We start from the raw sequence: 26,618 nt of genomic DNA on the forward strand, positions 1-26,618 counted from the left end.
CAGTTTTTTTCCTCTACATGTGAATCTGTGTTGGAAAACCCCATTCACATGCATTGTATTGTAAATAGCTGAGGATCTTTGGTGAAGAACGTGCTTCAAAAATCTGCATCAACTGCACCAGTCTGAACATGGCCTAAATATGCATGGCTGTTTTTCTTCCCTTAAAATAGTAAAAGATGAAGTAGCCAGTCTTGCCTGCTCACTACCTTGCAGCTGTTACTGAGGCTAAGAAAAATAACAATAACCGTAATCATGTAGATACTGCACGAGCATATACAGATTATAGCAGATGCGTTCAGAAAGTCTTGAGCACATCATAGTAGCAAACAACTGGATGAAGAAACCACAGGATGATCAATCTGCTGGAGCCAAAAAACAACCTAAAATTTCATATGTAGTATAGAAGGTATCAGAATACATGGAGAAGTAACCTGGTATGCCTTACCTCACTGTTAGTCACTTCTTGTGTAAGGGTACTGTCTCTATTTTCTACCTTTAAATCCTCTTGTTGACTAGATTGTACATCAGTAGATGTCTCCTTCTGTACAGAATTCAGATCCAAGGTTAAACTTTCTATACGAGATAACAAGTCTTGATTATCCAGTTTTGATTTTTCAAGCGCATGTTTCATCTCCAGCAGATCTTTTTGGAGCGCTTCTTTATCTCCAAGCGTTTCCTCCAGTTCCTCTTTCAATAGTACCTTTTCTTTAGAGTAGTCACTTAGCAAGTCTCTTAGTTCTGAGCACTGCATTTCATACTCCTCATGGAGCCTCTCGAGCTGAACAGATGTCTCCGCTTTCTGTGACAGTACATCTTCCTTTTCTTCCTTTAGTTGGAGAACAGCTTTGTTAATCTCTTCAAGAAGTGGAACAATATCTTGATCTGGACACTCAATGGTCAGTATGTCCTGAAGAATACAAAGCTGTTGTCGAAAGGTTTCTATATGCTGCTCTTTACTCATAAGAAGTCTAGTTACTTCATCCTTCTGGTCTGTTACCAGTTCTATTTTCTTTCTCAAGTCACTGAGCTCCTCTGCAGAAGCGTTACAATGACTGTGTTCAGAAATAATTCTATCAAAGTCTTTAGAAAGAACATCCTTCTCTTCGCGGATGTGGAACACTTCATCTTGCCACGTTCTGGAGTCAGCCTCTAGCTTTTGTTTGTCGAGAAGCAAGGTGTCTACTTGCTGCTGGAGATTTTTTATCTCCTCTAAACTCTGCCCAGTAATGCTCAGTTTCTGTGTCAACTCCTGAACCGTTTGCTCAAACTTTGCAATGAGTTTGAGATGACTTTCTGCTTCCTGTTGAAACTCCAAAGCCTTTGCCTGCTCACTCTTGAATGTTTCCTGAAGTTCAAGAAGTTCTTTACTTGCATGCTGCATTTTAGAAGATAGCTCAGAGTTTTGCTTTGTTGCCTCCTCCATTTTCAGTTGTAGATCTTTTAACAAATCCTCCTTCTCCTGTAAAGTAGCTGTGACCTCTTCATTTTTTTGTTGCCACCATGTAATCTGGAGGCGAGGATCTTCACAGTCACTTTGATGGGATGACACAGATTCCTGGAGATCTTTTGTCAGTTCCTCATTGTTTTTCTTCAGTTGTGCATTAAGGATTGCCTGGCTCTCGGCCTTTTGCTGCAGTGACTCCACAGTGACTTGCTCACTCTTGTACATTTGTTGCAGTTTCTGGATCTCTTCTTGGAGACCAGAAATCTCAGCATTTTGCTTGGAATCTTCATTGACCTTATGCTGGAGCTCTTTTATAAACTCCTCTTTCTGATGCAGAGATGCTATATATTCTTCATTATTCTGTTGCAACTTGGTGATCTTAAGTTGGAGTTCTTCGTATTCACTTTCCTTTGATGACAACATATCAACTTTACTCCTTAGCTGATTCACAGTTTCAAGAAGGTCATTTTTGTCCTTGTAAGCAGCTCTCAACTTCTGTTGAAGCTCATGGACATCTGTGGCCTGCTGATGCTGCATAGTTTTAAACTCTCGGCTGATCTTACCAGCAGAATCCTGGAGTTCTGCCTGGAGGCTGACAAATGTCTCCCGTAAGTTCTCATAGCTGCTCACGGCTTCATCTTTTTCTTGATGAAGTTTTTCACACTGCTGTTTTAAAATCTGTATTTCATGGACAAAAGACAATTTTTCATCTTCAAACCGGGATGTTATCGCTTGTGTGAGCTCATGCATTTCTTTCTTGTGCTGATCTCTAATGCTTTGACTATCTGTGGCCTTTTGCTGGGCCAGTTGTTTATATTGGATTTTTGTAGACTCAAGTTCTGTCTTCAATTTTTCTATTAGACTATGATATTCCTCTATAGCAAGCTGCAGTTCGTTTATCTTAAATTCTAATTCCTCTCGTTCATGGAAATACTCACTTTTTAAGTGCTCTACTTTCCTTTCCATGCCAATCTTTAAATTGGTTGTGTAGGCAAGTTCATCTCTTAAGAGACTTACTTGCGATTCCAATTCTTTGATAATACATTTTAACTGCTGGACTTCATCTTCACTTTGAGATGTGACATTTTGCTTACCAGATATATCACTCTCCTCTTGACATTTTTTCTCTTTGTCAAGATATTGATTAATTATATCTTGCAATGTACTTTTCTCTTTCTCATACTCGTTGGTGGAAGTTTCAAGCTCGTGCATTAGGTTTGATACTTCTTCTTTGTGAAGAACTTGTAACTCCAGGATCTTTGCATGAAGATCTTGGATTTCACAAAAGTACTTTTCTGAAGCTGCTTGAGTATCTTTGAGTTTGATAATTTCATGATTCTTCTCTTCTGTAACAGAATCCAAGTGTTTCTGCAAATTAGAAATACTGTCCTCATAGTCTTGACTCATATGTTGAAGCTCTTGCTCCAGTTTTCTTATATGAGCATCTTGGTCTTCTTGTTGAAGCAGTTTTTCAGTAAAATCTTTCTGTTTCACGAGTGCATCTTGTAGTTCTTTCTTAACAGTGTCCACATCTTCTTTGTGATTGTTTTGGGACTGTGAAAGGTCTCTCTTTAATATGGCTATTTCTTCTAATAGATTATTGTTTGACTGCTCCAGGTGTTGCTGAACTTCACTAGCTTTCTTGGTAGCAGCCTATAAAACACAAATGCTAATATGGTTAATATCATAGCATTATATTTAATATGGTTAATATCATAGCATTATATTTAATATGGTTAATATATCATAGCATTATATTTTTTATTTTGCTTAAAAAAAAGGCTATTAGCATACATACTAAAGAACATTATCAGAGATATTACAGAACATCCAATAGATAGTCCAACACCAGTATGAAATCCAACTTGTAGTTTATTCAAAATGAAATCTGTTGCATGGTGATCCTCTTAAAATCGGGAGAACAGGAGCTGGATGCTTGTATTTTTCATATCACACTGCAGGCAGTACTAGGGGTCTTCAGTAGGCCCCCCGGCTGCCACATTAAAGGGGTTGTCCGGGGTTCAGAGCTGAACCCGGACATGCCCTTATTTTCACCCAGGCAGCCCCCCTGAGGCTAGCATCGGAGCATCTCATGCCGTTTTACTGGCTAGGGCAGCGCTCAATCCCGCCCATCAGTGCCGGTGACATCACCGGGCTTCCTGGGAGCCCCATGGAGAGCCCTGGTACGTCACCGAATCTCCAAAAAATGCTTTTGCCCTACGCAATTTAGCACAGGGAAGAGGAGAGCATCGGAGCATGAACTGCTTCGATGCTCCTGTCCAGGGGGCTGCCAGGGTGAAAAAGGGGCCATGACCGGGTTCAACTTCTGAACCCGGACAACCCCTTTAAGACATTGGCACCCCGCAATCTCATTTGTGACAGTGCCAATGCCTGAGAGAGCCCTCTCCCTCTAAAGCACTTAGATGCTGTGGTTGCTATTAAATGCAGCATCTAAGGGGTTAATCAGCCCAGATCGGCGCTTCTACCAGTCAGGGCTGTTAGAGCGGGAGCCCAGCTGTCATGAGAGACTCAGGCTCCTGCACTCTGCTGCACGGGAGACCCATGCAGTGGTAAGATTAGGCTGCTGTAAAAAGGGAGCGGCCTAGCCTAAGGCGCCTTAGTGACCCCTGTAAAAAGGCATATTAGCAGTCACTAAGGGGTAATAGGACATAATAAAGGGATTGTCCTACAGGGAAAACCCCTTAAAGCAAAAACCTTTAAAAAAGCACGATTACCTCATTTTCTTCTTTCGTTTTAGTTAATTCTTTCTTCAAGGAAACCAACTGTTGATGCGTCTCTGCTTTTTCCAGAAGAACAGCATCCAGTCTATCAGTAAGAGCCTAAGAAGCAAAATACCATTAGGCTATATACAGTACCTTGTCCTTGCATGGGTATGCTTTTTCAAGATTAAAGCATTTAAAAATGCATTCATAGTAAGAATTTCTATTCAAATGAACAGTGTAAAAATCTCTAAATCTTGAGACTCAGCACATACAGAGTTCAGAAAGTACAGTTCTACAACCATTAAAATGGAATTTTGGCTCTAAAAGAGGACCTATCAGTATTACCACTGATTACTAAGTTCACTTTTTCTGGTTTGGAGGAGTTGCCTCTATCAAACAATGTAAGAGTATATAACCAGCACCAAGAATTTGGGGCCATGTGCTGGAGTGGCCTGTATATTTAAAAAAAATGGATGTTACCTAATGCCTAAAGGGGTTCTAGGGAATATAAAATGGCCGCCAGAAACTGTCCTAGCAGAACTGGTTGCCTCCACTTGCAGAGCTGCCAAGGGGCCGAGGCCTCACTACACTACTCTACTCTATAATAGATTGTAATAATGTGATCCTGCCAATGACACGCTATAAACGATCTGTCAGCACTACCGGGGGTGGGGCATTATATATACGGGGGCACTATGTGGGAGCCATTATATATACTGAGGCACTACGCGGGGGGCATTATCTATACTGGAGTGCTATAGGGGGCTTTATGTATAGGGGTTGGGTTATAATAAAAAAAAAAAAAAAAAAAAAAAAGTGAACTACATCTGTTTTCAATGGCTTATAAAAATGGACGCAAAACAGCAGTTAAAAATTGACAGACGGACAGAAAATGGATGCACACACAGATGCAAAATGGCCATGAAAAACAGGCAGTGTGTCTGTATTTAACCCTTTAAGGACCCTGAGATTTTCCTTTTTTGCGTTTTCATTTTTCACTCCCACCCTTCCCATAGTCCTGACTTTTTTTATTTTTCCATTCAGATAGCCTTATGAGGGCTTATTTTTTGCGGGACAAGTTGTACTTTCTAATGGCCCCATTTACGGTTACATACCATGTAGTAGGAAGCGGCAAAACTGGGGTAGAATTGGTAAAAAATACAATTCTGATAAAGTTTTTTTTTTTTTTTTTTTACACTGTACACTATGCGGTAAAAATTTACCTGTTATCTTCATTTTCCAGATCAATACGGTTACAATGATACCACATTTGTATAATTTTTCTTGCGTTTTAATACTGAAATTTAAGTCTTTGAGGGAAAAAAAATAAAAATTTTTTATAACCATACTCTGACCCCTATAACTTTTTTGTAGTTATGTGGACGGGGCTGTGTGGGGGCTAATTTTTTGCGGGGCGGTCTGTACTTTTCAGTGATACGAATTTGAAATGTGTGACTTTTTGATCACTTTTTATAAAAAAATGATTGGGTAATTGAAGTGACAAAAAATTGCAAATTGTCCGTTTTGATTTTTTTTTCCAGTTACGCTGTTTGCCGTATGCCATTATTGTTATATTTTAATTGTATGGGCGTTTTCGCACACGGCGATACCCATGGTGTTTATTTTTTTTATTGGTTAAGTATTTTTATTTGAAGGAAAGGGGGGGTGATTTGAACTTTCATATATTTTTTTTTTTTATATTTGTAAAAACTTTTTTTTTTTAAGTCACCTTGGGTGACAATAACTGATAATCATTAGATTACCCATTGTGTTCATTGAGTGCTTCCGTGGGGTTCCATGCCTCCATTCCGCCCTGCACCTTCCGGATTGCGGACCCATTCAAGTGAATAGGTCCGCATCTGTGATGCAGTGTTTACACGGCCGGTGTTTACGGGCTGCAATACGGGCACGGCTGTGTGCATGAGGCCTTAGAGTACAGAAGGACCATCCTTATCTAAATTGGGGGGGGGGAGTAAGTTTTATTTAAAAATAAAAATAAAATTCTAAACTCAAAATATGATCCAACAATTGGTTTAAAACAACATGTTGTGTTAAGCCACACCCTCAAAACCACACCACCTTTTTAATGGTGTAAACTTGGCTGGTATCTATTGTTGGGAAAGGTGGCAACCCTAGGCGCATGCCATGTTCTGCTCTTTTCTATCAACAGCCGCACACTGTTCTCCTTCCTGCTCCACTGCCGCCAATGATCACGCAGTGTGGGCTTAGGGGAGTGTCAGGAAGGGAGGGAGGAAAATGGTGCAACATTGTTTAGTACAGTGCTGAGGAACACTGGGTTAATGCGACTCGATAAATGTTGGGGGTCACGTATTATTGTGAGGCACATTGCGTTATTACTTAAGTTAAGAATCTCCATGTGTCTCACATTAATAGTAAGTGACCCCATCAAGTACCTCCTCAGATAATGGGCAACATGGGCTTAATGTGTGTGTACATGATGAGGTTACTTACTATTAACGTGAGGCACACAGGGGGTCATTTATCAATTTGAAATACTCTTAAATTAGGTGTACTCCAGGCGCAGACTAACCGTTGCGCCGCTATCTACGATTTTTTCCAGCTCACACCGTGTCCGAATAAGTGGGCGTGGCATGGATGGGCCAGAACAAGCCTCATTTTCTATGCCTGTTTTAGGTGTAGAAAAAAAAAGGTATAAATGTAAGACAGCAAGGAAGCGGTCTTACATTTAGAACTGGCGCTGGATGTGCCGAAGTTATGGAGAAGCCTGCATAACTTCATCACTTCAGCAGATCCACCGCCAGTTTAGGGGTTTATTAAGATCGGCGTCAGACGCCAGCCTTAATAAATTTGCCCCATAGTTTTATCAATTTGGACCACCATGTGTCTCCCAATAATAGTATATAACCCCATGTTGGCCATTATGACGATTAGAAGGTACTTGATTGGGTTACTTACTATTAATGTGAGTCACAAGGTTATATCAATTTAGACCTCCATGAGCCTCAAATTAATAGCAAGTAACCCCAACATGCACTTCACACATTAACTACGTACGGTACATCATATAATAGTACCACTTAGGGTGAGGCCACATGGAGAGGCATTGGGGCAGCCAATGCTCTAGGTTATGTCAGTCATGGTTTTCTACTTGATTAGGGCTAACGCACATGGACGTATCCTGCCCGAAAACAGCGGGTACGCAATATACCGTGCGATTTTGGTCCATGCCTCCGCACTGCAAAAAACATGTTCTATTTTTTTTGTGGACCCAGGGGAGCACATGTTTGTGTGCATGAGCTCTTATATGGTATTGTTCAGCTGTTCAATTTTACCGGAAAAACGAGATTTTTGTATTACTTACCAGTAAAATCTCTTTCTCGCTCTTTCCTTGGGGGACACAGATACCCTCAGCCTGGAGAGAGAGACTGCCAGTTGCGTGTCCAAGCAGTGAGAAAAGGCAAAGTCCAACAAGGAACCAACAAGCCAACAACCCGACGGGTAACAAAAACTCGGAAACCGTACAGAGAAAAAACAATGAATGGGTGGGTGCTGTGTCCCCCAAGGAAAGAGCGAGAAAGAGATTTTACTGGTAAGTAATACAAAAATCTCGTTTTCTCGCCCAGTTTCCTTGGGGGACACAGAAGACCTTGAGACGTTCAAAAGCAGTCCAAAAGGGGGAGGGACCACAGCCCAAGGTGAAGCACCCGAAAGGCATCAATGAACCGCCGCCCGCAACCCCAGGCGGGGCAAGGCAGCATCTGCCAAAGTCAGAGTATGCACCCTGTAGAACACGGCAAGGCGCGTAAGGTAGACCCGTGGCCGCCTTGCCCAAATGCATGGCCGAAGCCCAATGCCTCCGGCCCAGGAGGCACCAACCGCTCTGGCGAAATGAACGGTGACACCAAAGACAGAATCCTGCCCTCGGTGCGGTAACCTCAGCAATAGCCAAACTGATCAAGCGGAGGAAAACCACCCTGGAGTCAGTCAACCCTATGCACAGACCTCCTGGAAACCCAAGAGGCCGAACGGCTACAAGAGTCGGAGATCCCCAAGTAAAAGCGGCAAGGCCCAAACAGGTGAGGTGTTGAAGCGAAAGGCAAACACCACCTTCAGAAGGAAGGAAGGAAGAAACGGGATGTAGAACAGCCCTGTCCTGGAAAAGACAGAAGGCTTGGAACAAAAAAAGGACCATTCCGGCACCCGTCAGAGACACGACTGATACGGAACACAACCGTACAGGACAGAAGGGGTAGAGAGAACTTCTGTAACGGCTCCAAGGACAAGATTGGAGCACCGAGAGCTCAGTATAAAGTCCCCAGGGCGGTACCGAAGGACAGCACAGAGGAACCAAAGAGCCACTCCGAGGAAGAAGGTCTTGGCAGGCCCAGGGGGCCGAGAACGCTGGAAGAGGAAGAACAGCGCCGACACTTGACACCTCAAGTAAAAGACCGAACCATGGGGAGAGAAATTCAGAGTGGGGAATGCACAGCTTCCCACAGAACCCCAGACAAAAAAACCTAAGCCCTACGACAGATCCTGGACGAAACACTGCCAGGAGTGGACAGTAGCGAACCCGCTAGAGTCGCCTGGCAAGCGGGCGAAAACCCAATGTGATCAGGCGCAGACCAGCAGCACAGGCAGAAGGGTCGACAAAAATAGTCCCATCGGCCCTCGAACAACGTTATCCCGTATCCACCCGAATGGGGAAGCAGAAGGACAGATGGAAAGAACCCAAACGATCCGCCAGATGCCAGGAGAAGACAGGCTAAAGTCCATGCTGACGTAACCACGTCGTACCGTCCCGGTGTGGGAGATCAGGAGAATCTGGAATGAAAAGGTAGTCCCCCCAAGTTATCGAGAAGGTAAGTCTACAGCAGGACCATCGTCTTAGAATGGGCCACGCAATCTGCACTCAGCGGGAGAACAGAACGCGGTAGACTCGGTAAATAGGCACACAGCTAATACAGCCAGTGTGAACAAGGGAGACAGTACGAGGCCAAAAGGAACACCGGAACCATCCACATGAACAACCATGCTCTCCCCAGAAGGGAGCACAACGAAGAACAGCCTCTGAAGTCAGGCGGGAAGCCACATTGGAGCGATCTGTACCGAGCGGGAGCCAAACAAGGCCGGCGAGATAAGGCAGTCGAGACAGAGGCCGGCATAACACCCTCCCACCGAAAGGAGGAGGAGTGGGCAACAGGGAAGCCATAGGACAGCTCAAAAGCAGAACCCACTATACTGTGAGACGCCCGGTCCACCGCCTCGCAGAAGGCGAATACCGTGAAGAACCCAAGGCGGAGGTCCTCCGGACCCGGGTAATCGAGCACCCAAGAGAAGTTGGGTGACCTTCCCGAGAAGAGCAGCCCGAACCTGGTAGCAGATCAGACAGAAGCGTAGAGGCGCCAAGAGGAAGGACTCATACCACACTGCATCCGAAGAGGAGGAAATTGCAGCAGGCAAGGGAACCGCAGTCCTGCCAGAGCCAACGAAGAATTCGAGAGGCGCTGCAGACAACAGCACTCTCGACCATGTGACCACCAGCGCAGGGAAGCAATGCCGCAGAAGGACGAATGGGCATGCATCTAGGACCCACGAACACTCCCTGGAACGAAAAGCCAACGAAATGAATGAGCACCACCCAGCTCGGTGCAGCAGAGAGCAATAGAACCTGTTCGGTCAGGAGGACAGAATGAACTCCTTAGGGACGAGTGCAAGGCTTGCGGCAAGCATCGCATCCCAAGAAACAAAGGTATGCCGCAGGAAGCAGGTGAGGCATACGTACGAGCAGCCCCGTAAGCAGCGAGAAGGCCAACCCACCTAGAAAAAGGGGGGCCCGCCCCAGAGTGCCACAGCATGTACGGAATTGCAAGTGCAACCTGAAAGGGAGTTATGCACAAACCTAGCATAGCATGCGATGGAACGCAACCAGTCCACCCCGAAAGGGGGGAATTGTACCAGGTCAACAGCAGTCGGCAAGAGTGCAAAGGCCCGTCCCAAAAGGAAGTGATGCCTAAGGCCGTACCTACTTCAGAGAAGCAGGACATACCCTATAAACCAGCAGGAACGCAGGAGGTCCACCTAGCGAAAGGGGAACATGCACAGGGTATCCCAGCATTAAGTGAGTGTGCCACAATGCACCCAACACTGAACTCAGCGAGAGTGCAACTACTCTGCCAACGAAGGGGGACATGTACAAGTCCAGCACAGCCATATAAGGACAGCCGTGAATCTCATGAGCGTGCCAAATTCTGCCCTTGAAATGAGAGGTGGTCAAGCACAAGGCCAGCACCGTATCCAATGGAAGTGCAAGCGTTCCACCCCTGTTAGAGGGCCATTCACATGGCCAGCAATGTATCCGGTGAGAGTGTAGCATGCCGCCCAGAAAAAAAAGGGGGGTAAAGCACATGGCCAGCATCTCATCCAGGGAGAGTGCGAGCACACCGCCATGCATGGGAGTCATACACATGGCCAGCAACGTACTGGCGAGAGACAAACACAGTCACTAAGAATGCGTGCATGTCGCCTGAGGAAGGAAGGCAAGCCCCTGGCTGGCAGCGAATCCAGCAAGAGTGCGTACACCGCCCACGGAAGAGGGGTCATGCATATGGCCGACAGCGGATCCAGCGAGAGTGCAAGCACCCTTCCATGTATTGGGCACACGCACATGGCCAGTGACGTACCTGCGAGGAAACAACCACAGACAGAGGGATGTATGTAAGCTGCCTGAGGGAAGGAGGCATACCCAAGGCCGGCAGGGAATCCAATGAGAGTGCAGCATACCGCCTAAGAAATGGCCGGCAGCGAAACCAGTGAGAGTGCAGCATAATAACATAGTACCTAAGTACAACATAGCACATCAGTGAGAGTGCAGCATTCCGCCTATAGAAGGGGGTCGTGCACATAGCCAGTACCGTATCCGGTGAGAGTGCAGTATTCCGCCTAAAAAAGGGGGTCATGCACATGATCGGCAACAGAGCCAGTGAGAGTGCTGCGTTCCGCCCAGGAAGGGGGGTCACGCACATGGCCGGCTCACGCACACGGCCGGCAGCGAATCCAGTGAGTGCTGCGTTCCGCCCACGGAAGGGGGTCACGCACATGGCCGGCAGCAAAACCAGAGAGTGCAGCGTTCCGCTTATGGAAGGGGGTCGTGCACATGGCCAGCACCGTATCCGGTGAAGATGCAGTATTCCGCCTAAGAAGGGGGTCATGCACATGGCCAGCCAGGGAGAGTGCAGTAGCCCGCCTAGGAGGGGGGGGGGGATGCACATGGCAGGCACCATAACTGGAGAGACGATGAATGCTGCCTACAGAAGGGCCGAACGCACTTGGCCAGCGCCGTATCCTGGAAGAGGCAAGAAAACCGCCTAAAAGGGGAAATGCCCTAGCAGCGACGCAGGCTGGGAGCGCAACACCATGCCGCCCGTGGAAAGAGGTCACGCAGACTTGCAGCATTACTGATGAGGCTGCAGCATCCTGCGCAGTCTAATAGAAATCATGATCTATTATTATTTAATTCATATATATTCGTCTTTTTTTATTTATTTTTTTATTTATTTATTTATTGAAACACAGCCTCTGAGGCTAAAGGGGAGCCACCATATAGGGGCACCTGAGAGGCAGGAGAAAAAAGGGGGCCAACTAAACAGACCCATTTTTTGGGGGCCGGCCTGTACCCAAAGGGTTAACAGGAATCCGGCCTGGAGGGCGGCGTGCGATCCCCTGGGGGCGGAGGAACCTCCAGGCGGGAAAAATTCGCGCCTGGAGAAGTTCCCGCCCCCTCCACCAGAGACCGGAATATTGCGGCCTAGTAGGCCGCGAAGCCGGGGGCTAAATTGCGGCGCCCGGCCCGTTATACCGCCGGGACCTGAGGCGGAATGCTGCAGCGACCTGCCGCTTCAAACCGGCCGCGGGAGCCCACCCCGCGGGCCGGTCGGAAATGCGGCCCAGTAGGCCGCGAAGCATGGGACCAAATTTGCGGAGCCCCACCGACCGGCACCCGCTGGGGCATAGTCAAGCCCAATGCCGGCCGCGGGAGCCCACCCCGCCGGCCGGAAGAGACAGGGACCCGGAATGGCGGTTTGCCGGCCGCGGGAGCCCACCCCGCCGCCGGACGAGACAGGGACCCGGAATGGCGTTTTCCGGCCGCGGGAGCCCACCCCGCCGCCGGACGAGACAGGGGCCGGAATGGCGGCTTGCTGGCCGCGGAGCCTAATTTTCGCGGCGCCCGGCCGCACCGGAATATAAGTGCTGGCCGGAGGCGAGGCCTTACTCCACTGCAGCGTCCTGCACACTCCGGTAAGGCCCAATGTGATCAGGCGAGATGGGGACGTGACCCAGAGACGGGATGCCCGTGAGGAGAAGGCAGGCGATGGCCGACAGCCACTAGCTGCATCGCCGTATCCTGGTCCTATGAAGGCCAGGAAAAAAAGGCAGGGAGCAGATTGCCGCACTGCGGCACCCCAGGGGCCAGCTTAGGTCCAGCAGGGGAAGGGTCCAGAGGCCCAGTATGGGGGGGTCAGGCACGCAGGAGACCATTGGGTGGGGGGTGGGGGACGTAGGGCTGGAGAAGCCACTCTCTTACCACAGCCGTCTTCACCCTCGGTCCACTCCAGCAGGGTCGCCCCTTCAGCTACTGGCACCGTAGTGGCAGGACGCTGGAAGAGGGACTTGGCGTGCGGGCGACCCTTGCGCTGGCGGGATGCAGGGGAGCTGGGCTGCCCTGGTCCACCTTGCCTTCTGTGGGGGAGGCAGCAGTGCGGATGACCGTCACTGGCGCAGCTCAACCCCGGGAGAAACAGAGAGGTCTAGTGCATCTCTGTTGTCCCTGATGTTCTGGAACAAAAAGAAAAGAAAAAAGTAAAAATCAAAAATTTAAACAAGGAGAAAAGAGCCCTGCAGAGCAGGGAGTGTCTTGCCTCCTTGGACACTAAGCAAAAACTGGCAGTCTCTCTCCAGGCTGAGGGTATAGCTGTGGAGGAGGGGCTTAACAGTCTTCACTTAGTGTCACGCCTCCTATGGAGATGAGCTATACCCAAGGTCTTCTGTGTCCCCCAAGGAAACTGGGCGAGAAAGAGCCGTTTCACCCACAAAACCTATCAAGTTGTAAGTCAGATTTTTTTTTATGGGTGAAACAGCAGTTTTCCAGCATAATCAAGCAGCCAGACATGTACAATTGATACTGCAGCAAAGAATCATTTTGGTATTGAGAATTGTGATATTGCACTTGGTATCGGAATCAAAGTCCAAACTGTGGTATCATGCATTATGCTTTCAGTGTAAAAGTGCCAGACAAGCTATCAGGCTTGCCTATGGCATGCACAGAAGGCAGACCCGGAAGCCTTCATTTGACCCCGGCTGCCATGTAAAGACATTGGCACCTCACCATCGCATTTGCAGGGGTGCCAGTGGGCGACAAAGAGCCCCCCTCCCACTGAAACTACTTAGATGCTGTGGTTGTATAAATGCTTGTGGCTGTGGCCTGTTAAAGCAGGAGTCCGGATGTTATAAGAGAGCCAAGCTCCTGCTCTTCACAGCAAGTAGGCCCCTTAGTGACTGCCGTAAGAAGGCGTATTGGAGGTCACTAAGGGAACAGTTCTGTTCATCATAATTCTGAGGCCGACAGCAAAAAAACAAAGGGGAGGCCATACCTTTGTTTACAACCAATAGGATCAGCACAATTACTTACTGCAGCACTTGAGGGGTTAAAACAGGTAAGACAGGTTTGATAACTGTCCTCCCACGTGTGATTGCAGAGTCAGCATGACGGATATATCCAACAATGTAATGCTGGATAATCCCATGACCTAAATACCCGTCATAAAGGATCAGTTTTAGGGTTAACAGGATCAGCCATAAACTTTTACAAAGTACAGTAAAACTAATACTCCATTAACCATGATATACCCAGGATATAATTAAGATTTACCTGTACAACATCATCTGGCCCTCCGGGAACTGTCTTGGTTTTCAATTCTTCCACTTCTTTTTCTAAATCTGTGAATTGCAAGCAGTAACAAGTGATGGTGCTGCAGGTCCTTGACTCCACTTGAGGACCACACATTACATTTAACATTCTATGGCCCCATTTTCAGAGGAGAGGTGGCCTCATGGCAGGACAGGTCTCCCAGATAGAGAGGGAAGCTCTTTGTAGCGGCTCCCTGTTCTGCCTAAGGGTTGCAGGTGAATTACCTAATGGGATGCATTTAACACACTAGATTAGGCACCGGTCCTGACATTACAATATTAGTACCTGGCACTTTAGGGCATTATAAGTAGATGTCATCGCTGTCATTTGTTTCAAGATCGGCTGCTCTGTTCACCCCCTGTGCCCCCCGTTCTGTGTTCACCCCCTGTGCCCCCCGTTCTGGTTTCATGCCCTGTATGATAATAGCATCGGTACAGGGAAGAGGAGACTCCGTCTCCTTGTCCCTGTACAAATGCAGTCTATTAGCATACAGGGCATGAAACCAGAACAGGGGGCACAGCGGGGGGGGGGGGGGGATCAGGTGACATCGATGACATCTACTAATGGCCTCTACACACAGTGCAGTACATAGATGGAAGGAAGAGGTAAGTCAGGGGATGGGCCCCTGGGCCACCACTAACCCACAATGCAAAGTCGTACATTTACTCTTTCATGGACAGCGGTGTTTAGTTCCTTGAGGAGTTTCACTTCGCCTTTAGTAATGGTCTGAATGAATCCTCTAATTATCCAGTCCCTCAGCAAACAGATGAGGTGGCACTACTACCAAAGAAAACCCTCAGCATTGCTGCAGGGCAAAGGAAGCATTACACGCCTAAATCCATGGCTGCCTGTGTCAGCAATCACCTCCGTATTCTTCACACTCTCCGGTAGGGCATAAGCCTGTGATCATTAAGATTCCCAGCAAATGCATCAACAGTAGAGCCACCAGTATTCCAGCTCTGGCAGAGTATGTGATCATCCTTAGTATGCCCCATCCATACCTGTACATCTGGATTTTACTTTCTGGATAAGCATCATCTGCTTCTTGGCAAATTTGATGAGATCTTCTTTAGACAGGGAGTCCAGCTATAAAACACATTGAACACGTGTAAGGTATCTCACATTAGAACATGCATAAAATGATCAGAAAAAGGTTTCCATCATTAACTATGAAAACACGCCCTGTCCAAAAATCCAGATCATTTCTGGGTGCATTCCATTCTTCTCACTCCCATGAATAGAGATGGTCGTTCTGATCTTCAAAAACAGGCCAGAATAGGACCTGCAGGACCTGACTTGTATGGCTCCATATCCTTTTTAAAAACCAAGAAGTGGCCATGTGAATAAGATCTAAGATCAGGGAGAAGTTTTCTCATCTGGAATTTGCAGGAAAGCTTATTCTTTTTGTAACAGAAAGGTCTACAGTTTGCCAATACACTTTCTGTATCAATTCCTTTTCAGTCATTCACTGGGAACTTTCGTTCTTTCCTTCCAGGGGATAAACATATGTCCTTCTACTAAAGGATGAAAAGATGAGCAGCTACACATCTCATCACCCCCTGCACGTAGACATAAGTATATACGCCACCTGGATCATGGAGATTTTCTATCTATTCAGTTGTGATGTGGAGATATGTGAATGCAGTCGTAGACATATTTGACACGTATGAACTGTGCATCTACATGACCACAATAAGTCTTCACGGACGGCAAGAAGATCCCATCCAAACGTGGCCGTCTATGGAGGGACACGTGGCTCGACACATTCATCAGCTGCCTCCACTGAAAACACACCACTAGGAAAACTAGGTCCATTCACAAGGCTGTATGAACGGGTCCTTACCCGTTTCGCAAATTTGCGGAACGATTCCTTTAAATGGAGCCGCAAAAGATGCGGACAGCAAACAGTGTCCTGTCCGCATCCGTAGTTCCGTTCTGCGGCCCCGCAACAAAAGATAGAACATGCCCTATTCTTTTCCGCGATTGCGGACAAGAACAGGCATTTTCTACGATAGTGTAGGCCATGAGCCCTGTGACTCCAGAGACGGCCATCTTCCAGCAGTGAAGAAGATGGTACAAGCAGGAGGCGCTCCACAAATGAAGACATCAGTGCTGATCTCCTAATCACATTATATTAGTGTTCCCAGCTCAGTTTCTAATACACAGTGCACAATTCCGTTATTCCCAGTATATTAAGAACGGCTGTTCATTCCAGTTGTAGTAAGCAGAGGAAGTAGAGAAATAAGAAGGAGATACAGTTACAGTGTTACAGTACACAGTAGAGCTCAGTAGAAAAGACTAGAAAACATATTTACCTTGGACTTCCCCGCTCCAGGGGTGGCTGGTGACGAGGCGCCATCTTGTCCAGTGTCCTAAATAAAGAGCGGAAGTCATATATATTGTCAGTCTAGTAAAGAGATATTGGTTTCTGGAGGGGTTAAACTGCCTTTCCACACATGTAAACTAGTCTAAAAATGCCTAAAATTAAAGCCGGGAACAAAATGCACGCTTCAGCAGGCCTAAGAGCTGAAATTACCCAGCAAGCTTTGCTAATGTCTGTTCAGAGCTTGTCCTGGTGACCTGCTTTCTAGGAGTGTCCTATTTGTACCAGGAGCTGTAGAGCGACTTGTCTCACCGCACTACACGAGATTTGTCAGGGCTGACGACGAGCCCGCTGTCAGTTTCCAATGACAACCAGTGCAGCCCTAGGATACAATACAGACCAGCGCACCTCTACTGCCGTCAGGGGCCCAAACTCACCTGTGGGTTGCCATCCACAACATGGCCCCTAACATGGCGGCCTTATGTTCAGCACAGAATCTGCGCATGTGGTTTTCATGCAGTTGATGTACCAATGGGTGCTTACTTCAACACAAAACCTCCTCCGTACCAACCTGTCACTCATCGTCCGGAGGGGGGCGAGTGGAGGACATTCATCATCTCCCCTGCACCAGAAAAGTGGCTTTAGAAGTCAGAAGCTGCGTGTTTGTGACTATAAATGAGACTTTTGGAAAAAATAAATAAATCAATCAGAAGTGCCTCTTTTTATGTCGACCTTGCCAGTTTTCCAAAAGGGGGCATGGTAAGGGCAGAGAAGGGGCGTGACCAACACCAGAGACAAATTTATCTTTATTAACACCAGATCCGCCGTAGATTTCCGCTTAGGCGTGCGGACTGCTGGCAGTCTTGATAAATCTCCCTCACTGCCCTGGTACGCATTGTGGGGTGGTCTATAAAGTACTGACTGCCAGCACAGAAGTGACAGTCCCCGGAAATCAGTGCAGCTGACAGGTTCCTGCTGTGCCCACAGTCCTTCTGTATAGTGACAGCATCTTACTGCAGCTGGGGCTGACTACCCACAGGTTTGGTCAGTGAAAGCTCCAAACACTTTGCCCTGGCATGTGGTGGGCTCCCCGCTCCTCACCAGTCTACCAGCTGCACATAGACTTTTTGTAGCAGCTTTTATTGGTTTCACATTGAGCAATAGCTGTAGTCCGAAGCAGTAAAGTGACTAAGCAATCCTGTACCCTGCAGCTGTCACCCGATAGTTAAATTCAGTCAAAAGTACTATAAAATATTTAGATGTCTCTCCAGCCTGTAACAGTATCACCCAAGGCTTAGATACACCACAGCAGTGATCCGGAGAATTATTACTTAAACGTCAATGTACTTGTGCTGGTGAATATGGAAAACTTTGCAATATGTCTTATCAGAGAAAAATGCTTCTTTCTCCCACTGCCTCTTTCTAAACTAACATCTCTGCTACGTCGTCCTGGTGCTCTGAGCTCACTACGGGTACGGCCTGATGGTGCAGCCAAGCCATACTCACCAATGGCAGAATTGCACTTTATCCTGCCATTTTAACTGTATAACAACAATTGTTATACAGTTATATTGGAGGTACCACAAAAAGGTGGCATTAGAACTACTACTCCGTACACATAAAACAAGCTATGCCGATGGAAAAATATAAAAAGTTATGGATTTCGAAATGCGGAGATGAAAATAAATAAATAAAAAATGGCTGCAGCCTTAGGTACCAAACTAGGCTGTGTCCTTCAGGGGATACATGAAATTAAAGCCCAATACCAGGCAGCGGATCTTGTATCATCATCACACGATAGGCTAAAATGTAGCCGCTCCATTCTTCAGGGAAAGCGATAATTTATATAAAATGGATACAAAGATGATGAGGACGTAGTGTTCAGAACGCAGGTTCTATTCTGGACTATGGCTTCTGTTCACAACAGAGGACCCAAATAGCACCTGACGGAGCCCACTGGCTTATAATGGGGTCCTTCAAGGTTTCTGTCATTCTGACAGCAAGATCAGGGCTACGTGCTGTAATAACCATTACAGGATAGGGATGTGGTGCTGTGAGGGTTCCCTCAGGCAGTATCACACATGATAAGCTTAGATACACTAGCTCATTACAGGATAGGGATGTGGTGCTGTGAGGTTCCCTCAGGCAGTATCACACATGATAAGCTTAGATACACTAGCTCAGCCCCCCAGTGATACTAATCATTACAGGATAGGGATGTGGTGCTGTGAGGGTCCCTCAGACAGTATCACATATGATAAGCTTAGATACACTAGCTCAGCCCCCCAGTGATACTAATCATTACAGGATAGGGATGTGGTGCTGTGAGGGTCCCTCAGGCAGTATCACATATGATAAGCTTAGATACACTAGCTCAGCCCCCCAGTGATACTAATCATTACAGGATAGGGATGTGGTGCTGTGAGGGTCCCTCAGACAGTACCACACATGATAAGCTTAGATACACTAGCTCAGCCCCCCGGTGATAATAACCATTACAGGATAGGGATGTGGTGCTGTGAGGTTCCCTCAGGCAGTATCACACATGATAAGCTTAGATACACTAGCTCAGCCCCCCAGTGATACTAATCATTACAGGATAGGGATGAGGTGCTGTGAGGGTCCCTCAGGCAGTATCACATATGATAAGCTTAGATACACTAGCTCAGCCCCCCAGTGATACTAATCATTACAGGATAGGGATGAGGTGCTGTGAGGGTCCCTCAGGCAGTATCACATATGATAAGCTTAGATACACTAGCTCAGTCCCCCAGTAATAATAACCATTACAGGATAGGGATGTGGTGCTGTGAGGGTCCCTCAGGCAGTATCACATATGATAAGCTTAGATACACTAGCTCAGTCCCCTAGTGATAATAATCATTACAGGATAGGCATGTGGTGCTGTGAGGGTCCCTCAGGCAGTACCACACATGATAAGCTTAGATACACTAGCTCAGTCCCCCAGTGATACTAATCATTACAGGATAGGGATGAGGTGCTGTGAGGGTCCCTCAGGCAGTATCACATATGATAAGCTTAGATACACTAGCTCAGCCCCCCAGTGATAATAACCATTACAGGATAGGGATGTGGTGCTGTGAGGTTCCCTCAGGCAGTATCACACATGATAAGCTTAGATACACTAGCTCAGCCCCCAGTGATACTAATCATTACAGGATAGGGATGAGGTGCTGTGAGGTTCCCTCAGGCAGTATCACACATGATAAGCTTAGATACACTAGCTCAGTCCCCTAGTGATAATAATCATTACAGGATAGGGATGAGGTGCTGTGAGGGTCCCTCAGGCAGTATCACACATGATAAGCTTAGATACATCCACTGCATGATGTAGCCCCTGATATACTATCACACATACACCTCACTGACAACTATGAGAACCAGGCAGAAATGTAACGCTGTACATAACCCTGTACCCCCCATACACAGGTATCACACAGGGGTCTCCGGGCTGCACCTCAGTGTAAGATACCAGCTCAGCCCCCCGACATTCTCACCTCCATTTCCGGAATTATTCCAACAGTAAATGCCAGATCCTGGTTGGGTGAAGGACCTTTGATGACGTCATGATCATGTGAGCGGTCACATGACTGGGAGGAGCCAGCTCTGTGCTGCGCTGGTTTCTGTGGCGTGTCAGCAGTCAGCGGGTGGACTGACAGGTTCTCCTTACATTCCATCTCCGCTGTACTCATTCTATGTGTAGGTGACCTGTGTGTGCAGATTATATTTAGCCGTGTTGTGTGTCCGATTCCTATAGCAGAGCTGTGTGTGTGATCTACATGTAGCAGGGTGGTGTCTGTATATAAGACGCCTTCAGCTGAGCTGTCTGCATGTAGCAGTGCTGTATGTGTACATGTAGTAGAGCTGTGTGTGTAATCTACATGTAGCAGGGTGGTGTCTGTATATAAGACGCCTTCAGCTGAGCTGTCTGCATGTAGCAGTGCTGTATGTGTACATGTAGTAGAGCTGTGTGTGTAATCTACATGTAGCAGGGTGGTGTCTGTATATAAGACTCCTTCAGCTGAGCTGTCTGCATGTAGCAGTGCTGTATGTGTACATGTAGTAGAGCTGTGTGTGTAATCTACATGTAGCAGGGTGGTGTCTGTATATAAGACGCCTTCAGCTGAGCTGTCTGCATGTAGCAGTGCTGTATGTGTACATGTAGTAGAGCTGTGTGTGTAATCTATCTACATGTAGCAGGGTGGTGTCTGTATATAAGACTCCTTCAGCTGAGCTGTCTGCATGTAGCAGTGCTGTATGTGTACATGTAGAAGAGCTGTGTGTGTGTAATCTACAGTCAGGTCCATAAATATTTGGACAGTGACACAATTCTAACATTTTTGGATCTATACACCAATAAATGGATTTGAAATGAAACGAACAAGATGTACTTTAACTGCAGACTGTCAGCTTTAATTGGAGGGTATTTACATCCAAATCAGGTGAGCGGTGTAGGAATTACAGAAGAACAGAGAAATAAAGATAAAAAGGAACCTTTATTTTAAGCATCCGTTAAGTGCATCCTTTTTAGCCATTTCCGTCTGAGATCCGTTATTTTAGACGGGTGCGGGTGCAATGCGTGACGTGAACACATCGAACCCACACTGAATCCTGACCCATCCATTTTTATTTTTTATTTTTTTATTAATCTTTATTAATGTTTCAAAAATTCATTACAATCATCAACAATATTAATCATTAATCGTTTTTTACATTATAGAAACAGTATAGATGCAGTTTATAAGTGTCCTGCCCAATTGCCCCAATGCCTGTTGCTTCCCAAGGGGGAGAAAAATAAAAATTCCTCCTCCATAACCCACCGCCCCCCCCCCCCCCCGCCCCCCAGGCATCTCACTCACAGTTTCTTAATCCTTTCAACCACTTCTGCCACAATCTAAAGAATCTCAGTTTTTTCTTTGTCGATACTAATTGGAATTCTTCTCTGATTATGGAGGTTCTAGCCGGATTCTCCCATTCCTTGGCCGTAGGTAACACACTACTACCCCCAATGTCCAGTAATGCATTTCCTGGCCTGAAACAAGAGTTTAGCTGCTATTTCTCGCTGATTTGAGTTATCTATCCCGTCCATCACACCAAACTCTACCGGGACTCTGAACCCATGATATGTCTCTATTCTTTCGATTCCCTTCCACCAAAAGTCTTGGCTCTCTCTACATGTCCAGAGTATATGGACGTCGTCCACACCTATCTGTCCACATTTTACAGCTAAATTCATTAGGTTTGTAGAACTTCGTCACATCTTTAGGGGAGTAGTATAGTCGGTGTAATATGTTAAATTGTGTAACTCTATGGGAGAAGTTCTGTAAAACCCCGTTTTTTGCGTGTATCACCTTCTCCCAAAACTCTGTTGGGGAAAAAACTTCTTCCATTTATACAATAGACAGTTAGCTGCTCTTTTTTTTGTCTTCTGCTATAATAAATCTTGATATATCCTTGATATCCGCTTTAGATATATTTTCTATAGGTTGTGGGAGGGTAGATATATGTTCCCTTTCCTAACGACGCTCGCAGGGCTTGTTTCAGTTGTAGATAATAGACGGTCAAGTCTCTATTTCCAATAGCGCAGGTGTTTATAAGGTCTGAATATTCAATCACATCTCCCTCCTTGCATACCGGTCCCAATCTATAAATACAGTTTTTCCACCACACTTCTTGTTCAGTTAATTTTAGTTCTTTAAGATAAATGTTGTCCCACAGTAGGGTGCCCGCATGCACTCCAGTGTGTGGCCACATATCTCTTACCTCCTTCCAAATTTTGGTCCCCAACACAAGGAGTGGTGTCTTATTGGTTTTCTGAGTGTTGGCTTCCACCAATTGGAAAATACTGCATTTATCTAAGTTTTTATTAATCCCTTCTAACATAGCTTTATATCTCTGTGAATTGCTCCAGTTTAGCATGTTTCTAACATGGCCAGAGAAAAAATAAAGTTCCAAGTCTGGGACCGATAGTCCACCTTCTTTCTCTCGCATGTACAGTATTTGCGCTCTGATTCTAGTTTTTTTGCCGCGCCATATCAGATCCGTCAAAAGGGAAACTATCCTTTTGATAATTCTCTTGGGGATTATTACCGGCGCGTTCCACATAATATAGTTCAAGGAAGGTATGATAGACATTTTTCACCAATGAGATGCGGCCTGCCATTGATACCTGTAGTTTTTTCCACACTTTTTTCTTTATTTCCTGTATTTTAGGAAGCACATTTAGATGTATATAATCCTTGGGGTTAGGGGTAATCTGAATGCCTAGATATTATTACCGGCTCATCTATTTTCTTAATCTCCAGTTGGCCCGGTGTTACATTTTTTAGAGGATCAATCAGGATACAGGCTGATTTAGCCCAATTTATTTTAAGACCAGCATATTTTCTATAGTCATCAAATATCTGGAAAATCTTAGGAAATGAACCATGTGAACCCACAGATAGCATAATGTCATTTGCGTATAGGGCAATTTTTTCTTCATGAGAACCATACCTAAAACCCACAATCTCCCTATCTTGCCTGATCATGTCCGCTAAGGGTTCCATAGCTATGGCGAATAATAGAGGGGGCACCCCTGCCTAACACCTCTGCCAATGGGTATATTGTCAGAATGTTCTCCATTCAATATCACTCTTGCAGATATTTCAGTGTATAGTAGTTTAACCCAAGAAACAAATATATCACGACTCCCATTTTTTTAAATGTTGCCATCAAAAAGGGCCATTCTATGGTATCAAAAGCTTTTGAAGCATCTAAGGTTAAAGGGCTTCTGTCACCCCACAAAACTTTTTTTTTTTTTTTTTGTGCTTACTTATAATCCCTATACTGCGATTTATGGCTACATGATCTAATTAATCATTTAGGTCCTGTAGATTTTGTTAAAAACATGCTTTTAAAATATGCAAATTACCTTGCTACCAGCAAGTAGGGCGGCTACTTGCTGGTAGCAGCCGCATCCTCCGATCCTAATGACACCCCCTCCGCTGTGTGATTGACAGGGCCAGGGAACGGGATCGTTCTCTGCTGGCCCTGCCTGTTTGCATTCAAAATCTGGCGCCTGCGCCGCGGCCGTACCGGTCTTCAATCGGCGCAGGCACACTGAGAGGTGGCCGCTCACTCAGCCGCTCCATCCTCAATGCGCCTGCGCCGGGTGTAGATGTGACGTCATCGGCGCAGGCGCATTGAGGATGGAGCGGCCGAGTGAGCGGCCGCCTCTCAGTGTGCCTGCGCCGATTGAAGACAGGTACGGCCGCGGCGCAGGCGCCAGATTTTGAATGCAAACAGGCAGGGCCAGCAGAGAACGATCCCGTTCCCTGGCCCTGTCAATCACACAGCGGAGGGGGTGTCATTAGGATCGGAGGATGCGGCTGCTACCAGCAAGTAGCCGCCCTACTTGCTGGTAGCAAGGTAATTTGCATATTTTAAAAGCATGTTTTTAACAAAATCTACAGGACCTAAATGATTAATTAGATCATGTAGCCATAAATCGCAGTATAGGGATTATAAGTAAGCAAAAAAAAAAGGTTTAGTGGATCATAACCTTAGGCCCCTTTCACACAAGCGAGTTTTCCGCGTGGGTACGATGCGTGAAGTGAACGCATAACACCCGCACTGAATCCTGACCCATTCATTTCATTGGGTCTGTGTACATGAGCGTTTTTTTCACGTTCTTTCAGTTCTGCGTTACGTGAAAAACACAGCATGTTCTATGTCCCCAAAGAAGTGAATGGGGCTTCAGTAAAAAACGCATTGCATCCGGAAGCAAGTGCGGGTGCAATGGGTTTTTCACTGACGGTTGCTAAGAGATGTTGCTTGTAAACCTTCAGTTTTTTATAACACGCATGAAAAATGCATCAAAACTGATTGCACCCGCGAGGAAAAAACTGAAACAATGAACGCAATCACAGACATAACTGACTGAACTTGCTTGCGAAATGGTGCGAGTTTCATTGAACGCACCCTGAACGCATCTGGATCCAATCCGTCACGCTCATGTGAAAGCGGCCTTAGGGCTCATGCACACCAGCTTGTATGCCCCGTGCCCTTGCTGCGGACCCAAAATGGCGGTCTGAAATGCATGGCACCGTCCGTGTGCAAGCCGTTCCACAAGAGACAGTCCTATCTTTTATTGAGACATATCTAGAGATGAGCGAATTTGCGCTTATGAAATTCATTCACACTTCGTTTGTTGGTTAAGGCCCCCTGCACACGAACGTGTGCTTCCCGTTGCCGTATTGCGGACCACATTTGCGGATCCGCAATACATGGGTGCCGTTCCGTGGGCATTCCACATCACGGATGCGGACCCATTCACTTGAATGGGTCTGCAAATCCAGAGATACGGAACAGAACCCTACGGAAGCACTATGGAGTGCTTCCGTTCCGCAAAAAGATAGAACATGTCCTATCTTTTTGCGGAACAGCCGGATCGCCGGACCATTGCGGAACAGCCGGATCGCGGACCCCCACGACCACGGGGTGCACACGTTCGTGTGCAGGGGGCCTAAAGGTGAATTGCGTTATGGATTCCGTTACCACAGACCATAACACAATTCTATGACGGAATGCCTTTAGTGGCATTCTGTTATTCATTCCGTCATAATAGAAGTCTATGGGCTGCATAACGGATCCGTTCCTTTTCCGTTATGCAGGAGAGGACTCAGTATCAGGAGAGGACTCCCCTGCATAACGGAAACGGGACGGATCCGTTATGCAGCCCATAAACTTCTATTATGACGGAATGCCTCTAAAGGCATTCTGTTATGCATTCCATGATAGAATTGCGCTACGGTCCGTACTGGTAACGGAATCCATAATGCAATTCACCTTTAACCAACAAATGAAGTGTGAACGAATTTCAAAATATGAAATTCGCTCATCTCTAGACATATCCTATCTTTAGTGGTGCAAAGGCACGAACCAAAATACCACAGTAGCGATTTGTAGTGTGTGTATAGACAATCACTGTGTAAGAAAAATATATTGTACAGACTGTATATGAAAGCACCTATGCTGTCCAGGGCCGTCTTTAACGCGGGGCAAAAGGGGCCCCAGCGGGGCCTAGTTGCTCCTTGGCGGCAGGGCGATGAGCGCTTCCATTGTGGAAACGCTCATCTCCATAGTCATCTGTATCGCCGTCCTCAGGACAGCGATACAGATGGAAGTGCTGCGGCAGGGGAGGGAGAGAGAGGCGTCTCCCTTCCCCGTTCCTCTAGGCCTGCAGCCTATCAGAGGCCGCTGCAGGCGGCGCGATGATGTCATCACGCCGCCTGAGCCGTACAACGCGGGACACAGGCCGGAAGAGGCCTATATCGCATTGCTGCCAGCCAGATGGAGGTAATTATAAGTGTTTATTTTTTTTTTATATGGTACTACCACTGGCACATGATTGGGGGGCATCTATGGGGGCATTTATCGGCACATGATTGGGGGGCATCTATGGGGGTACTTGTTACTGGCACATGATGGGGGAGCATCTATAGGGGCATTTGTTACTAGCACATGATGGGGGGCATCTATGGGGGCACTTGTTACTGGCACATGATTGGGGGGCATCTGTGGGGGCACTTGTTACTGGCACATTATTGGTGGGTATCTATGGGGTACTTGTTACTGGCACATTACTGGGGGCATCTATGGGGGCACATCTTACTGGCACATTGGGGGCACTGTGGGGGCATCTATAGGGGCACTTGTTACTGGCACCTTATTGGTGGCACTTTTTACTGGCACATTATTGGGTGGCACTATGGGGGCATCGATGGGGCATTTTCTGGCACATTATTGGGGGCACTATGGGGGAATCTACTGAGGCCACAAAGAAGGGGTATTTTATATGGGGAAGGGAGAGAAACACTATGGGGGCTTCTACTGAGGCCACAAAGAAGGGGTATTTTATATGGGGGCTCTGTATAGGGGTATTTTGTACTGGGGCACATTATGGTGGGTACTATGGGGAAGGGGAGAGAGGAGATCTGTGGGGGGCACTAAGAAGGGGTATTTCATACTTGCAAATTATGGGGGACACTGAGGGCATCTACTAGGGAACTATATATGGGACATTTTATACTGGCACATTATGGGGGCACTATGGGGACATTAGCTCAACTGGGGGCTTTAAAAGGGGGTATTTTTTGCACTGGCACATTATAAGGA

General features: G+C 46.6%; 1 protein-coding gene across 3 annotated transcripts in view; it reads right to left on the reverse strand.

Annotated features, from left to right (window-relative positions):
• GCC2 (GRIP and coiled-coil domain containing 2) overlaps positions 1–20,012 on the reverse strand; it is a 64,351-nt gene extending 44,339 nt beyond the window's left edge. For 2 of the 3 annotated variants that reach the window (XM_044283636.1, XM_044283635.1), the window contains exons 1-6: positions 19,958–20,012; positions 16,432–16,488; positions 15,118–15,202; positions 14,078–14,145; positions 4,180–4,284; positions 446–3,097 (exon numbers count right to left, since the gene is read on the reverse strand). In XM_044283636.1, coding sequence (XP_044139571.1) covers positions 446–3,097; positions 4,180–4,284; positions 14,078–14,145; positions 15,118–15,202; positions 16,432–16,488; positions 19,958–19,963 — 2,973 coding nt within the window. In that variant the 5' untranslated portion in view covers positions 19,964–20,012. Of the gene's footprint in view, positions 1–445; positions 3,098–4,179; positions 4,285–14,077; positions 14,146–15,117; positions 15,203–16,431; positions 16,489–17,010; positions 17,035–19,957 lie in introns of those variants that run through there. The other variant, XM_044283637.1, reaches the window with a different exon arrangement.
• Between the last annotated feature and the right edge of the window lie 6,606 nt (positions 20,013–26,618).

Source organism: Bufo gargarizans, chromosome 3, assembly GCF_014858855.1.
Source record: "Bufo gargarizans isolate SCDJY-AF-19 chromosome 3, ASM1485885v1, whole genome shotgun sequence".
Lineage (NCBI taxonomy): Eukaryota > Metazoa > Chordata > Amphibia > Anura > Bufonidae > Bufo > Bufo gargarizans.